Consider the following 11,286-nt stretch of genomic DNA (forward strand, 5'->3'; position numbering starts at 1 on the left):
ACAGTAATTACTTCGAGGTTTTTATAGCCTGGAGAAGGCGTGAAAAAGCTGTGTATTCCCTGAAGGCAGAACCTCTCACAAAGGCTCTTTCAGGGGAGTATGCATGGTGTCTTTTGTATCTTTGCCTTTGAGTAGGCTCAGTCATAGATCTTTTCTCACTCCAAACCGCAACCAATATTTGAAAGTCAGACCTATTACCCACTGCTCCTAGGTTTTCTCAACCAAGCAGATAGCCAATAAGAAGGAAATGTTCTCTTCGACTTTGAATGTTTTCTTTAGCTCTCCCTTGTAACGTTTTTCCCTTGAAGTCAAAATTTAGTGCTGATTTTCCCTTCAACCCTCAGTGTCTAACCTGGGCACTTAACTCATGCCTCTGCTCTGACATAACTGGTGATTGTCCAGTAGCGATAGGAGGGTAGGGAATGGAGGAAAAGGAGATGCATCATTCTGATGAGAGTGGTTGTCTGGTGAATGAGTGATTTTGACAGGTATGTTCTCCATTACCTTCCATCCTGCTCGCTCATGAGGGATCTGGTTCCTGAATGTTCCATCATATGGCCCTCAAAGCAGAGTAGCAGGCAACAGGAGAAGCTTGCAGGAGGTCGGAATATGGGGATTGGGGACACAGATGCAGCCACGCTGCTGCCCCTCTGCCCAAGCTCCCACTCCTATTAGGGGCTGCGTCTCTGTCACTCCTACAATTGCTCCATGGCCAAGTGACCCGCTGCCTGGGAGCTGTCTATTATTAACCCCTAGCTGGTTCAATAGTTTCTAGTGGCTCCCTGAACTCATCTTACAAGTCCACAATTAGTTCTTTCACTAGACGTTGTTTGAACTAGCTTAGTTAATTCTGTATCCCACCAGGACCCTGCCTGATATATGTACACAACCCCAGGTGTTACACTGAAATTTTCAACATACATATTATCCCTTTTCTGTAGACGCAGCTATTTCTGTCTTACTGGCCAATTAGCCTGCAGAGTGGGCAGAGCCTTGACCTGCAACCCAACAAGTCTTCATTGTGTGTGTTTATGAGAAAATCGCTTTCTTCCTGTCAACAGAGGCTCCAGTTTCCATAATAACTAAATGTAAAGTTCAACTAAAACAGTGATGCTCAAACTGGGAGGTGGGCATAGTCTCCAGGGGTTTCCAATATTCTTTTAGGAATTCTCAAAGGTCAAGGCTATTTTTATAACACCGAGTACTTACTTACTTACCTTGTGTTTCCACTTGATGACATTACTAATGGTACACAAGTAATGGTAGATAACACTGCACATTCAAGGTTTTAAGACAGTGGCATTAAACTGAACCCTGTTGCATTCTGCCACACACCCCTGTTGTATTCTGCCACACAATTCAAAGTCTGGGTAACAATTTCACTTAGAAATATTCTTAATGTAATACTTGAAAATATTAATTTTATTATAAACATTAAGCCTTTGGCTTGTGTTGTTTTAGTTTCTGGAACACTTGTTGACAAAAATGAGAAGCAAACCCTAAGCATTGGCACTTTATACTAAGACATAAAGGGTATCATATCCAAAGAGAAGGCAGGCGTGTAACTGAATTGTGATACAGCCACTTTTCCCACCAGTTCTCCTCAAAAGATGAGCTGACAGGCAAACTACGCCTGTTAAGGCGGAGACATCTGGAAGACATTTTTGCAAAAATGATCAAAGAATGGCTGTCTTTCCAAAGAAGGTAACTGATATTATTTGTTCTAAATAATATGATTTTGAGCTTTCAATCATGGTACTGTCCCAGTGTTTAAAGACTTTTCTGATGAGATCAGCCATGATTATTAACAAGTCATGTGTTGACGTATGGTGAAAGGTGTCAACATCTGAACAACCATGTCATGTAACTTAGTGAAATACATCCAAAACCTCCTTCCTGGGGCTGCAGAGATGACTCAGTGGCTCAGAGCCCTTGCTGTTCTTGCAAAGGACCTGGACCCAGTTCCCAGCACTCACATGGTGATTAGCAACCATCTGTAACTACGGTTCCAGAACACCTGGTCTCCGTGTGCACTACACACACGTGGTGCACAGACATACATGTAGGCAAAACACCCGTACACATAAAAGAAATAAAATCTTTATAAAAAAGAAACTTTCTTCCTAACTGTGCAAGCTTTGGACAGGGATACAGGGCCATTTACTCAGTGTTTGAGTTCTATTGTCTCATCATAAAGAGTTTCTTTATTTCCTCATCTGTGCAGTGATCTTGCCTGGCTAGAAAAGAGCTGACTAAATAATATATGGGTAAATATTAATGTACTTATAAATTAATATAGAAGCTTCAAAACAAGTGCTTGGACATGGCAAATGACATGCAAGAGTTTTCCACTATTACCATCATTGCCACTTTTCTTTATGGGTCTTTGGAACAGCAATGGCTCTGGCAGTAGAAGTTGCCTGGCTCATATTCCAGCCTAACTTACAAGCTACTGACCTCAGCCACGTGACTCAGCGACGTGATCATATATACTAATACATCTGCCTACAGTGATGAATGGCCATGTGATTATTGTGAGGGATAAAAGAGATATTAGACGTTCAGCCTGGGACCTGAAACATTACATTAATTTATTTATGCTAGTAATTGGGTGTTTCAGAAATCTTTCTTGAACTTTACAAAATCATATTATTCGGCAGGTGAGATGGCTCAGACTGAGCTGGGTCCCCAGGACCCACGTGGTACAATATAAACAACTTCCATGAGTTATCCTTTGACTTACGCGCACACACACACACTAAAATCATGTCGCAATACAACGACATTGTACTTTTCAGGACTTACGAATCTGTGTAATATTACTGGAAGTGACACTGAAGAAGTAGCTCTGTGAAGAGTTCAGAAGCTTATTTCTGGCGTGTGAATACTGTCACCATGGTCAGCTTCAATCTATGAGCATGAGAGCCCTGGACACAGAGCTGGTAAAAGTCTCAGGCCTCTCAGCCTCAGGCCCCTTAGGTACTAACTCCTTCCCAGCAGCCCTCTGGGGAGGACTCATGCACTGTGTCTCAGCTCAGGATTCTCTTCACCGGAAGGTGTCGGTTTACACGGGCAGAGGAACCAAGGGAAGCTGGATTTTGGTGTATTCAGAAACACATTTTAAATGTACCTATAAAAACAAGACAACTCTCTCTGTACTTTAGACAGCTGGAGAAATTCTTATAGCATGAAAACATGAGAGGCAAAAACTGAGTTTAAAACACAATTCAAGCAGAAAACAAAAAGAACATATTTCCATTATTCCATTTATTAAAGAAAAACATTTCCTTACTGTATATCTGTTCAACTGTGAAATTCACTTTGAATTTCTGAAAAGAATAAAACTAACTTTTAAAAAAATGCTGGGCAGTTAAAATACCCCAGTTCAAAGATTAAAAAAAAAAATAGGCAAGAGTATACACTGAGGAGAGAGAAAGCATTATGACGGGAGTCACCCGTGACAGCCTGTCATGTTAGCCTTGACACAATTCAACTTCTGCATCTGCATAGCCATGGAAGTCAAAAAGAGAGAAGGAAAGAGGAGAGAAGGGAAGGCGGGGGGGGGGGAAGAAAGAAAGGAAGGAAGGAAGGAAGGAAGGAAGGAAGGAAGGAAGGAAGGAAGGAAGGAAGAAAAGAAAAGAAAATGACTCCCAAGGACCAGCTACTGACTGACAAATATTTCCCTTTCTATTTTATGTAAAAAATAAATTACATATAAATAAGGAGGCCAGGAGAGCTAACAAGTTCTGAGAAGTGCATGAAGTGTGTCTCCTCCCCACTTGCTACACAAAGCTCTCTTCCATGTTGCTGCACAGCAAGAAGGAATCCACAAGCCGAGGCTGGACCAGCTGCTGGAAGTCAGAGTCCTGAAGGCCTTCTGGGCAGACCCCAGCCAATCGACGCAGGGCAGCCTGGGGAGGAAGCAGGAGAGAAGACTCCATCAGACTGGGCCCCAGCAAGTACAAGTACGTACTTCCTTCAGCTGCCCCAAGAGATGCATTTGAGAAATGTGATGCATCAACCAGGCAATCTGATCTGATCCCGTGACACTGGTCTTGTGATACTTCAGGGGCCATTTTGGCCACCAGAGTGCCCTTGTCACCACGGTCACCTGGTTTCCTTTGCATTTGATCCAGTGTGGCTGACATCATCTGGAAGCTCTTAATAACTATAACAATGATTTTGCTGTTTCTGTTTTATTTTTTTTAATCACTCTGGGAAACTAGTCATTTTGAAGATCTGTCCTTTAAGGATCTAGCCAACTTAGTGGTACATGTATGTTTAAAATGTGTTCCTCCCAGAAACTGGGACTTCTAGAAGCATCCATGGACTTGAATTATTGCTCTCAGGGGCTGTGAGTGACTTCCAGAAACAAGGGTTACTCACTCACCCAAAAATGCAGCAAATCCTGCACAGAGCAGTGTAGGATAGGGTGGAAAGAAGAAGGAAATGGGAAACACGGAACCAAGGTAGATAAAGATGCTGTAAAGAGAAATCCAAATCAGAAAAGGGAGAGCAGGAGTGGGGTGGGGACAGATCAATGGAACAGTCCCCCTGATCACCCCACTGGGTGCTAGGCTCACCCCTACTCCTGGGCAGTTGCCTTGTTCGTGGGCTCCCCTATGGCATGTCCCTCCCACTCTTTCCTAGTCAGAAGAATTCCCCTACTGTCACCTACCCAGCAAAGTATCCATGGTTACCCTAACAATGGAATAATCTATGTCCCTGTCCCTGTGCCCAGAGCCCCTGCACTATCCCCAAGCCTTGTTCTCAGTCTCCCTTCTTGGGAGGGTTAAAATTAGTCATCCCTGGATCTCATTCCCAGACACCCAAGTATTAAATAAAGATAGTTGCCTACTGCTTTGTTAGGAAAAAAAAAAAATCAATCTTGTTGCCAACGATGACCTGTGCTGCCACTTTCCTCAACACGGAAATAATAATTGAATTCCCCCACCTGAGGAAAAGAAAGCATGGCTAGAAACAAGACGGTCTGTTCAAAAGGCCCATGTCTCCAAAGAATGTCAAAAGTCTACTACATGAGTGATACAGACAAGCGGAGAAACTAGGGTTATGCGCTCTGTATTCCCTGCTTTTGTAGCACAGAAGGATCCTGGGAAACATCCTCAGATAGGGATTTAGATCTGAGCCTCCAGGGCTGAACAACAGAGTTGTAGTGATGGTGTTTGTTCTGGGGTGTGGGACAAGACAATGCTTCCAGGCAGAGCTTGACAAGATCTGGAAACAGCAGGGGGCCTTCATGCCCCAGTGTCAGGTCAGAGCCACTCTATGAAGGGCCGAGCGAGTGGACAGTAGATGAGGTAAATAATGGAGAAGCATGGAAAATCCCATGCAAGTTTGATGAAAACATCATGAGTCAAATTCCCGTAAAAGAATTCACTCAGCGTCCACATGGGGAATGGGTGAGAAAGGGGCTCTCCTCAGCAGACACCCACTTGTCCTGAAGAACAAATGGAGTCCCTTTCCAGTTGAAAGATCTTTGAGTGATTGACGATAACAGCCAAAATTTTTTTATGTACTCTCTCAAGAAACACAATAAAAATGCCAAGAATAATAGCAACAAGCCCTCACACCTGAGGCAGCCTACAGTTTCCAAGTGCTTTCCATGTCCTTAATTTCTCCTATCAAGCCCTTTAGTCTGGCACTTGCTGCTGCCAGAATGGCGAAGATAAGGGAGTTCAGGCCAATCATTATGTGCTTCCAGCTATGAATTTCTCCTCATTTTGTTTGATAGAAAAATAGACCCAAGAAGGTCTGTGAACTTGGAGAAGAAGGGTTTTATCCCTTTTGTCACTAACTCCTCACTGAAACAGCATTTCCTTCAGTTGTCAGTGTTGCAACAAACTGTGGATCTTGCTGATGTCTGACCTTGCTCTTCAGAAGAAATCACAGATACCTGCAGACTCCATTAGAGATGCTGAAGGTGTCTTCAAATAGTATTTACTACTATGAACAATATGACATGTACATACATATGGAATAGACACTTTTAACATAATTGGTGCTGTTTTAAAACTCCACGGTAATCTCTTTACGCATATAAAAATTACTCAGAAGATGGGAGGGAAACTTACTAGGAACAAGGACTCCAGAATGGATTGAGGGGATAAAAGGGTTAATAGGGGGAGGTGAATCTGCTTGAAATACATTATATACATGGGTGAAATTGTTGAAAAAAGATTCATAGAAAAGCTTACAAATCTTCACCAGGCTTTAAAAGGCACAGGAGAGAGAAGAGTGTCCTGAATGTCCCAGAATAAAAGCTGCAGGAGAGGTCTTTCCTGACTGTCTCTGCAACTGTATTTCCAAAGCCTAGAGGAAGGAGCAGCACATAGATCCACTGGAATATATTTACTAGGTAAGAGTTACAGCTCTTTGATGTGCTCAGTGACACACAGCTCATCAAGGTACGGCCAGGATGGACCCACTGATGGCAATGCCAGCTGCTTCTGCTACTGCACAGTGTCTGCCTGGAACTTTCAGAGCTGAGCTGAGCTCAGGGAAGAGTGGGGCAAGGAGAGGGCTCTACAGTGACTCAACCTGAAAAAATACCATACATTCACTGCTTCTCCCTTGGATTCTTTGAGAGCGGGCGAGCCAGCACGCTCTTCTGAAAGCTAACTGCTTCCCCGTGAGCCCATACTTCTATCTGCTCTGCCACTCTGCTCTGGGGTTCATCACAGACTCACAGGAAGGTAAGTGTGAGCAAAGCGTGCATTGCCCATCTGCTGCTATAGATTAGTTCGATTACACACACCCAGAAGCGGGGAACCCTAGGATGCACCAGCATGGGTTCAAGGAGATCTTAGCTGCTGGTTGAGTAACCCTCACTGTCCTGTCTATCATGCTCCTTATAGTTTTTTTTTCCACATCTTAGGGTGCAGCCACTTGGCTGGAAGGGCCTGGCCACTTCAGACTGACAGCTATCTACTTCCTGGCCCTTGTGTTATGGGGCTCCATGACATCAACACTGCCACCTAGCAGCCCTGCAGCTCACCTCTCTAGTTTTAATCTGCTATCAGTAGTCCACAGAACCTAAAAAAATCACTGGGGTCATAGGGGATAGGAGTGTTGGATGAAGAGCTGCTTCTCCATCTTTCATGTGATTGTCATCACAACTTTATCAATTAATGGAAATGCACATCAGCCTTATAATTTTAATATAAAAATGTAAAGCCTGGAGAGGTGCCAAGGCTTATCCCAGCTGTGGCAGAACCAGCCGCTCTGGCCTCAGTCTGCCTTTCTTGAAGCCTTGGGAGGTGCTGGAGGCTGATAACTCACCAGACAGGCCACAAGTACGGCGTCACTGCTGTTCCTCTCAGACGGGGACCTGCAGAGTTCAGTAAGGCGAGACATACCTGCACAAGACACAAGGCGGGCCCCACACATGGGTCAGAGGAGCCTGGCCAGGTGACCCAGAGGCGCTGGCCAGCTTCACCCACAGAGCGTGTTAGCGCCGGTCTGCGGAGGAGAAGCTCAGACCACCTGGAGGACTATTCCCAGGAGACTTCCTACTACTTCCCGCTCAAGGGCAAGAAAAGCAGAAACTCAAAGTCATACCCACAAGTAGCAGATCACTGGCCTGGGCTGCTCTTTGGCAAATACTGTCGGCATAGCACCCACTCCTCTGAGCAAAGGCTTCGGAGGACATACTTCTGCTTTACAGGCACGATGCTTAACACTCAGGGCTACGCACTGCGGTCTCCCAACCATATTCCCCCAAATGGCTATGTCAGTCAGAAAATACATTTTAGCTAAAAATTATGGAAAGCTATAGACCCCACCAACCTTCCCTGGGGATTTACTGAGAAAATGTTGCCATATTCCAAAAGAAGAAACATGTCTTTGTAAATATATACATATATATATGCAGGGCTTATTCTGTCAACCAGATGTGCTTTGAGCATTACTCTCATGATTCTCACATGCAGATCATTCTCCTGTCACCACTCAGGGAAGGTACTGGATTCCTCTGCTCCAGTGGTTCTCAACCTTCCTAATGCTGCAGCCCTACAATACAGTTCCTTATGTAGTGGCGACCCCCAACCATAAAATTATTTCATTGCTACTTCATGACTGTCTGAGTTAAAATGTAGATATCTGATATGTAGGACATCTGCTGTGGGACTCCCAAAAAGGTGGGAACCCGTAGGCTGAGAACAACTGCTCTCATGGAGAATGAGCAAGAACTGGGTGGAAAAGAGAGCAAATGGCTAAGCGAAGAAAATGATAACCAGATTCCGAATGACAAGGAGCCCGCAGGTGAGTCGCTCTTCTAGCCAGCTTCATCTCTTGCTGCCATTCAGACTAGGGGTTATACTCAAGGCCTCTACTCCAGGGTCATCCAACCCACAGAGCGTGGGCTCACCTCAGTTAGTCCTAACACTCGGCCCACTGGCAGCACCGTGAAATCACAGCTACTTCCATCCCAAGCTCCCCATTCCGTTCCAGCTACAGCCAGCTTCACTTACAACTGAGCCGCACGGCCTCCCGGGCCACATCCGGGTCTCGGCAGAGGCGGGCTAGAGTCACCGCAGCTTTCTGCTGTACTCTTTCACAGGCTGCCACTTCAGCGGGAGTCCCAGACCGCGGCTTCTCAGACAGCATGCCCATGATGAGCTGGACCCCTGGGCCAGAAGAAACAGACAGTTTATAGACCATTTAGCCTCACTGCCAGTCTGGAGCGTTCCTGCTGGGGCCAGCTGGACAGATTGGTGCAAGGTTCAAGCAAAGGCTTGGGATAGGGGAGTCTCAAGCAGAGGTGGATATGAATATGGTCACCTCTTTCCTCTCCAAAGAAAAGTGTCTGATCTTAGGCACCAAGTCACTAGACTGGAAGGAAACATCTGGAAGACACTCCTGCCTTTAAAAACAGCATTATTGCTTTTATGTCTCACACTGTGTTGTGTGCACAGTAAATGAATAGTCTCCTCAAACATCCCAACAGCCTCATGGGCATGACTGAGGTAATCCTGCTCTGAGGCCCAAAGCGGGATAAGCCTCTTGCCCTGTGCACACGGTGCATGCGGGTGCTGGGTGGAGCTTGGATGGCCGGTCCCATTATTTGTCACCTCTGATGGGTCAGCAATTGAGACAGGTCAGAGGCGCTAAGTCCCATGACAGGAGGTGTCTCAGGTTGAGGCTGGAGAACCACTACAGCAAGTGCATTTGAGGTAGGGGTGCCAAATTGAGGGTCCATTTAGCTCACGCAGGAGCCTCCTATGTCCTCCCCAAACCAGATCTGTGTCCTGTATGTTCTGTAAAGCATACCCACATCCATGCCATCAGCCCGCCTTTGCCCACTTTTTCTGTGGGGAACATCCCTTTTCCCTCTTATTCTCTATTATCTCCCATCATATGGGTTTTCAGCAGAAACCTACCCTCTGTGAAAGCTGACCCTACCCCTCACCACCCTAGCCCCAACCAGCCATCTTGGAGCTTAAACTAGACATGATCTAAAGATATGCTTTATTTTTGTTGCTTTGGAAATTATGTTGTATGCAAGGTGATGATTTCCACAAAATTTTTGATTTCTGTTTTCACATTTATCTTCTGAATTGGCAATGGTGACCACATGAACATTTGTTTATAGCCAGAAGCTTCTTATTGTGTTGTTTCTACTTTTGTTTTACATTAAGACAGGAAAGTGCTATGTTTCTCAGGCTGACTTGGACCTGACTATGTAGCTGAGTCTGGGCTGCAACACAAAAATCCTCTTCCTGCAGCCTCCTCAATGCTGAGATTTTAGGCCTGTGTCTACAATCTGTCTTAAGTTTACTATTATTAATAAAACGGGTCTAGTCCTTTTCTACCTTATCTACTTTATTATGTCTGAATCCTACAGGCATCTACATTTACAACCAGTGACTTAGTCATGGGCCCTCAAAGCTCATGCAATTTAACATGCCTTTTTCCTTATCGAGACCCAGGAGTTCCCTGGCTTCTGGTGGCCTCTGAGTATGCCACTGTCATTTGGATCCCACAAATCATCTTCTACTCTTACAAATACTGCCTTCCTTCTACTCTCTAGGTGAAATCCTATGAGACTCCCACTGTTTCTGAAAAGAGAATCTAGGCCTGGCAACGCATGATCATTCTCACAGTCTCTGAGAGAGTCCATACTGTTTGTGACTAACTGAGCCAGGATTCAAACCCACCGAGTGTGGCTCCAGTGTCCATGCTCTGTTACCCTCCTTTGCGGCTATACTGTTTTAGATGGTCAACACTTCAGTCCAGGCAGGTCCTCTTTCTGGACTGAGAAAACTTTTGGGACAAATGTAGGGGCTCGTGAAACTCCATGTCCCCACTGTCCAGCACAATGCAGGCACACAGTAGGTCTGCCGCTATGGACTCAGTGAGTTAGTCAACAGCACTTTGTAAGCCACAGAGCACTCTCCAGATGGCAGCTATCCCAACCTCAAAGGCATAGGCAAGTGGCAGCCTGCTGCCATCAGCCACTCGAGCCAAGACCCCAAGCGCTGAAGGAGGAGAGCACAAGTGACAGCACGCAGCCTCTCCTCTTGGCCTCAGCTGGCTCCGCACAGTTTCTCATTATTAGCTCAATCACATGAAATTAACACAAAATGGTGCATTTCAATTAGTCCTGGGGAACGGGGAAGTTCGTGTTTGTTAAGAGAGCAGGGCAGCCTGGGGGAAGGGACTTTCAGCAGAGCGTAGGTAGCCAGGCTCCCAGCTTACTCTCTCTCTCTCTCTCTCTCTCTATCTATCTATCTATCTATCTATCTATCTATCTATCTATCTATCTCTCACTCTCTCTCATTAGTGTCTCTGGTCTCCAACTGCTTGCTAATTGCTCCCTTATTCCTCAGTCGCAAGAAGCCCTCGCTGTCCTAGCTCTGCTACCAGCTGCAAGCCAGCCACCTTGTCTTTTGACAGAGACTGCTCACATCGGCCCTCAGGCTGGCAAGCCTTGTTCCACCTCCCCTTGACTATGAACACACAAGGTAGGGCAGAGAGGGCCAGCAGCTGGGAAAAGAAGCCCTCAAAGAGTGGCGGAGGCAGCCCTGCTGCCCTCTTCTCCTGCTCACCCTCACTCTCTCCCACACATCAGCTGTCCATGAAGGCTAAATGCAAGAAGGCAGTTAAAAAGCACTTTATTGTCCCCTTGCCACCAACACCACCTGGCACTATCTCCAACTAGAATTAAAGACTATGAAGGCAAATAAGCATTTCACTTTAGACCAATTCATACATGGAATTCTGTGTGTGTGTGTGTGTGTGTGTGTGTGTGTGTGTGTGTGTGTGTGT

The 11,286-nt window shown here is 45.6% G+C and overlaps 1 protein-coding gene across 2 annotated transcripts in view; it reads right to left on the minus strand.

Annotated features, from left to right (window-relative positions):
* Window positions 1-3,248: 3,248 nt before the first annotated feature.
* The window catches only part of Insc (INSC spindle orientation adaptor protein), a 105,601-nt gene continuing 97,563 nt past the window's right edge, over window positions 3,249-11,286 (minus strand). For both annotated transcript variants that reach the window (XM_055627662.1, XM_055627663.1), the window contains 3 exons: window positions 8,490-8,645; window positions 7,300-7,376; window positions 3,249-3,911 (listed from right to left, as the gene is read on the minus strand). In XM_055627662.1, the coding sequence (XP_055483637.1) occupies window positions 3,783-3,911; window positions 7,300-7,376; window positions 8,490-8,645 (362 nt within the window). In that variant the 3' untranslated portion in view covers window positions 3,249-3,782. The remainder of the gene's footprint in view (window positions 3,912-7,299; window positions 7,377-8,489; window positions 8,646-11,286) is intronic.

The sequence above is a fragment of the Psammomys obesus genome, unplaced genomic scaffold, assembly GCF_907164565.1.
Source record: "Psammomys obesus unplaced genomic scaffold, mPsaObe1.curated_primary_1811, whole genome shotgun sequence".
Taxonomy (NCBI): Eukaryota; Metazoa; Chordata; class Mammalia; order Rodentia; family Muridae; genus Psammomys; species Psammomys obesus.